The following is a 5,674-nucleotide window of genomic DNA, read 5'->3' on the forward strand; positions in this document are numbered from 1 at the left end:
TGGGACCTCTCTTGTCGCCTAGGGAATGCAGAGCCCAGAATTTGGGTCTCAGCTGGTTGGGGAGATAAGGACATGTTTTTCCAATATTTCTTTTTGAGACATTTTCATTTGTGGATTCAAATTGTACATACAAGTTTCTTCCAGAAATATAAGAGATCCCAGTGATGAGGACTGTTTGCTTTATCATTGAAGGATGGGAAAGGAAATGGACATTTACTGAGCACCTACTGTATACCAGGCAGCTACCTAAGTGTTGGTCATTCTTGCAATGAATCCCCATTTCAAAGCCTGGAAATCTGATTCTGCAAGGTTGTATTCCCTGTGCTGGTTCCCATAGGTCGGTGGCAGCAGGGCTGGGCTTAAACCCTAGTCCCCAGAGCCTCCGTCTTTCTACCACTGCCTCTCATGGATGGGGAGGCTGTGAACTGGGTGTCAGAGGTGGCCCTTTCCAGTCCAATAGACAAGGAAGCTGCTGGAAGGTACTCATGTGAAGGTCAGCCAGGAAGGAAGCAGCATCGGAACTAGATGGGCCTCGAGCAACTTGCGCATGCCAGCCCTCATCGTCCAGCCAGCTGTGGTCCTCGGGTCTCATCAGGGCCAGCTGCGTGTGACAGGAACATCCGGATGCTGTACAAGCCAGGAGGCACCCATGAAGGAACAGGCAGCCAGCCTTCCCTGAGGTTCAGCCCAACTCATCAGCTAGAGCAGGTACCAAGGGTGTGTTCTGAGGACAGAACAGGCAGGCAACTCCTGTCCATTTTCATGACCAAAGGCTGAACGGAGCTTTGTGACAGTCGGGCCAGAAGAACAGGAGAGAAAACAAGCGGCTTTCAGGCTGGAAAGTCTCACCCAGCCCCTTGCTGAAGGTGCATCGGCTCTCGAAGCAATGACCCTGCCTGAGGCTGTGTGTTTATCAGAGCAGACCCGTCAGCCCTGCAGTGGCCTCTGTGTTTAGAAAAGGGCCTGACATGGTTCTCCAAGAAAGGATTTGACAACAACAACAAAGCACCGCATACGCATTTTCTCGTCTAGTCCTCCTACTGGTCCTGTGAGCAGTGTGAGGCAGAGACTACTCTCTCCTTAGTAAACGGGAAGATGGGCCCAGAGACATGAAGCTGCACACCCAGGGCCACACAGCTATAAACAGTGTCTGTCTCAGCGGTTCTGTCTCCTGCACCCAGTGCTCTGTGCCCCATGGAGGTAGAAAACTGACTGGGGACACCCAGTTGTCCACCGCTGAGCAAGATGCTGCCGTCTCCCTCATCTGTCTTTCAGGGCAGTGCCCTGAGAGAGCTCACTGTTCTTGGCTAGATAAGATACAACCGGTAAATATTTGCCAACTGTATGTCTGACAAAAGGCCTAATATCTAAGTTCTACAAGGAACTCAAATGTGCTGAAAAGAAAAAAACAAACAGCCTCATTACAAAGTGAGCAAAAAGACAAACAGACACTTCTCAAAAGAAGACATACAAGCAGCCAACAGGTACATAAAACAATACTCAGCCTCACTAGTCATCAAAGAAATGCAGATCAAAACCACACTGAGATACCACCTAACTCCAGTCAGGATGGCCATCATCAATAACTCAAAAAACAACAGGTGCTGGAGAGGATACAGGGAAAAAGAACACTTCTACACTATTGGTGGCAGTGTAAACTAGTGCAACCTCTGTGGAAAATTAGTGTAGCTATTCCTAAAAGATCTTAAACTCGACTTTCCATACAACCCGGCAGTCCCCCTACTGGGAACATACCTGGAGGAACTCAAATCACTCTATGAAAAAACCCTGCACGCACATGTTTATTGCAGCATTATTTACAATAGCAAAAACATGGAGCCAACCGTGCTATCCATCAAAAGAGGTCTGGGTTTAAAAATGTGGTACATATACATGATGGAATATTATGCAGCCATAAAGAAGGACAAAATTATGAACTTCGTGGCAATGTGGGTAGACTTAGAGTCTATAATACTGAGTGATCTATCACAGAAACAAAGAACTGAGTAGCACATGTTCTCACTTATAAGCAGAGCTTGAACAATTGCCATAATACTATACAAAAAGGATCGACAATAATGAGAAACTGCCGGGGGGGGCACACCTGATCAACAAGGGTACCTACATAGTGAACATTTGTATACCTAACTCTTCAAAATTAAAAACAAAATTTTTTTAAAGAAACAGCTGACACAAGAACAAATGCAGACCCAAAGAACTGCTCAGAATGTGTATAGAGTTAATAGTTCACAACCAGGCATGGTGACTCATACCCGTAATCCCAGCACTTTGGGAGGTGGAGGCGAGAGGATTGCTAGAGCCAAGGAGTTCAAGAACAACCTGGGCAACTTAGCGAGACTGTGTCTCTACAAAAAAAAAATTTTTTTTAATTAACCTGCGTGGCAGCGTGCACCTGTAGTCCCAGCTACTCTAGAGGCTGAGATGGGAGCATCGCCTGAGCCCAGGAGGTCCAGGCTGTTCCTTAACTCATGGAGTGCTTGATACCGCCACTCACTGCACTCCAGCCTGAGTGACAGAGTGAGACTCCGACTCAAAGAAAACATTTCAGCTCTAGGGTATGACCCATACATGTTTGTCACAGTATGATACGTGCTCATCCCTGACTCCAGGTGACAGCAGATAGGATTTCAGGCTCTGAACTAACAATGGCTGAGTTTATGGAGCACCTCTTGAATGTCAAGCCCTGGACCAGCTGCTAGAGGTAGAGACATGAATAAGATGGTCACTATGACGTGAGAGAATGCTTTGGTTGCAAAGGGCAGAAACCCAGCTTGAATTCGCTTTGGGGAAAGGAGGACTTTCTTTGGCTTATGTAAGCAAAGCATGAGAAAGAAGACCTCAGGGATGACCAGACCAGGCATTCAGATGTCTCCAGGATTCTTTTTTTCTTCTTTCATGCTGACCTTTTTCTGTTTGACTGGCTCCCTCCACTGGACTGGAGACATACCCCAGGCAGCCCTCGGGTCCACGTTTTCAGTTGAAACACTGGAAATAGATTGGCCTTCTCATGTCAGAGAACCTTAGACCATCTGCTCTGTGGGAGAGATGGGACACACAAACACATGGCTGCTCCTATTTGACCCACACAGCTAGAGTCAAAGGAGTGAATGTACCCCAGGTTGGGGTGGAAGAGGGGGACAGACTCTCTCAGCAATCACCATTATCCAGTCCCTGACCTGAGGAGCTTCCTGTCTAGTGGGAAGTGCGGCACAGACAGGTAAGTCTGCAGATGCAGTACCATGCCATCTGCTCCACGGCATGGAGCCCTGAGAGGCAGCCATGGCTCTTGGAAGCCATCCATGTGGGTCTGAACTGGGCTGAGGAGGAAATCAGGAGAGCAGCAGAGGGGAGTGAGGACACAAGAGCGTACCATCACCGAATGACCGAGAGTCATGACGAGTACCTGGGAGGAAGAGCTTTCCAGACAGAAACAGCTACATGAGTGGAAATGCAGAAGAGCATGAGCGCCAGGGAAAGGCAAGTTGCTCAGTCTTATTGGAGGCCAAGGTACAGATGAGAAGGTGACAAGCCCAGGTGTGAAGAACAACAGACTGAAAGTCCTTTGGAAACACGTGGGGAGTTAGGAGCTCAAGAACTCAGAAAGGACTTCTTAGAACAGAATCAAAAAACAACACAGCATACAAGCTGTGAGGGTGGGACAGGAAGTGATGTGGTGGAGAATGTGAACTTGAAAACGTGGCATCTACAACATGATGGGTTTCGGGAGGATCTTCCTTTGGGAAGGGAGAGAAAATCTCAGATTGCCCCAGTCACAAATGAACTTTCTTGTACATATGCAATCTTTTTTTTTTAATTTTTAATTTTAAAGATATGGGGTACAATTCATGGTTAGGTATACAAATGTTCATTATGCAGTTACCCTTGTTGATGATATGTCCCCCCTACCCCAGCAGTTTTCCACTACTGCCAATCCCTTTTTTATAGTATTATAATATTCAAGATCCACTTATGAGTGAGAGCATGTGGTACTCAGTTCTTTGTTTCTGTGATAGATCATTCAGTATTATAGAGTCTAAGTCCATCCAAGTTGCTGTGAAGTTCATAATTTTGTCCTTCTATGTGGCTGTGTAATATTTCATCATGCATATGTACCACATTCTTTTTTATCCAATCCTCTTTCAATGGGCAGCACAGTTAATTCCATTTTTTGCTATTGTGACCAATGCTGCAATAAACATGCATGGGCAGGTATCTTTTTCATAGAGTAATTTGAGTTCCTCCCAGTATATTCCCAGTATGGGGATTGTGGGGTTGTGTGGAAGGTTGATTTTTAGATCTAGGAATCGCCGAAGTGTTTTCCACAGAGATTGTATTAGTTTACACCCCCTTTTCAATGCATCCTCTCTAGCATCTGTTGTTTTTTGAGTTATTGATGATGGTCATCCTGACTGAAGTTAGGTGGTTTTAATTTGCATTTCTTTGACGACTAGTGAGGCTGAGCATTGTTTCATGTGTTTGTTGGCTGCTTGTATGTCTTCTTTTGAGAAGTGTCTATTCATATCTTTTTCCCACTTTGCAATGGGGCTGTTTGTTTTTTTCTTTTCAGCACATTTGAGTTCCTTATAGATCCTAGATGTTGGCAGATATTTTTTCCCAGTCTGTGGGCTGTCTCCCTGCTCTCTTGATGGTTTCTTTGGCTTTGCAGAAGCTTGTCAGTTTGATGAGGCACTTGTCTATCTTAATTCTTATGGCATGGGCACTTGGGGTTTTGATCAGGAATTGGTTGCCAGCTCCAATTTCCATAAGGGTGTGTCCTGCATTTTCTAAGGTTCTTATAGTTTAAGGTCTTGTTTTAATCTTCTGCATGTGGTCAGCTAGTTTTTCCAGTACCATTTACTGAATAGGTTCTCCTCTCCCCAGTGGTTGGTGGTGAAGGCTTTGTCAAAGATGAGTTGGTTGAGAAGTTGGGCTTTGCTTCCAGAATCTCTATCCTGTTACATTGTTCTATATACATGTTCTTGTACCAATACCAGGCTGTTTTGATTATTGTAGCTTTATAATGAAGTTTAAAGTCTGGGAGTGTGATACCTCCTGGTTTGTATTTTTTTTTTTTTTTTTGAGTTGGAGTCTCACTCTGTCACCCAGACTGGAGTGCAGTGGCCGCTCCCGGCCACCGCAACCTGGACCTGCTGGGCTCCGGTGATCCTTCCGCCTCAGCCTTCCAAGTAGCTGGAATTACAGGCATGCACTACCACGCCCAGCTGATTTTTTGATTTATTGTAGAGATGAGGTCTCGCTGCCCAGGCGGGTCTCGAACCCCTGGGCTCAGGCAATCCACTCACCCGGTTTGTATTTTTTGCTGAGGATTGTTTTGGCTATTCATGGTCGTTTATGCTTCCATCCGAATTCCTGTATTTTCATTTTCAGATCTGAGAAGAATGCTGCTACTAATTTATTGAGCATTGCATTAAATCTGTAGATTGCCTTGTGTAGAATGGACATCTTAACAATGTTGATTTTTCCAATCTATGAGCATGGAATCTTTTTCCATTTGTTTGTGTCATCTTTGATTTCTTTGAGCAGTGTTTTATAGTTTTTGTTGTAAAGGTTTTTCATATCTCTGGTTAGGACAATGCCAAGGTATTTCATTTTTTTGTGGCTACTGTGAATGGGATTGTGCTTTTTATTTGGG

The 5,674-nt window shown here is 45.1% G+C and overlaps 1 protein-coding gene across 1 annotated transcript in view; it reads left to right on the forward strand.

Annotated features, from left to right (window-relative positions):
• Nucleotides 1–525: 525 nt before the first annotated feature.
• LOC103253083 (sodium/calcium exchanger 3-like) overlaps nt 526–5,674 on the forward strand; it is a 59,703-nt gene continuing 54,554 nt past the window's right edge. Inside the window, exons 1-2 of the mRNA XM_021709370.1 lie at nt 526–708; nt 3,218–3,420. Coding sequence (XP_021565045.1) covers nt 526–708; nt 3,218–3,420 — 386 coding nt within the window. The remainder of the gene's footprint in view (nt 709–3,217; nt 3,421–5,674) is intronic.

The sequence above is a fragment of the Carlito syrichta genome, unplaced genomic scaffold, assembly GCF_000164805.1.
Source record: "Carlito syrichta isolate Samal-C Ts95f unplaced genomic scaffold, Tarsius_syrichta-2.0.1 Scaffold199447, whole genome shotgun sequence".
Classification (NCBI taxonomy): Eukaryota; Metazoa; Chordata; class Mammalia; order Primates; family Tarsiidae; genus Carlito; species Carlito syrichta.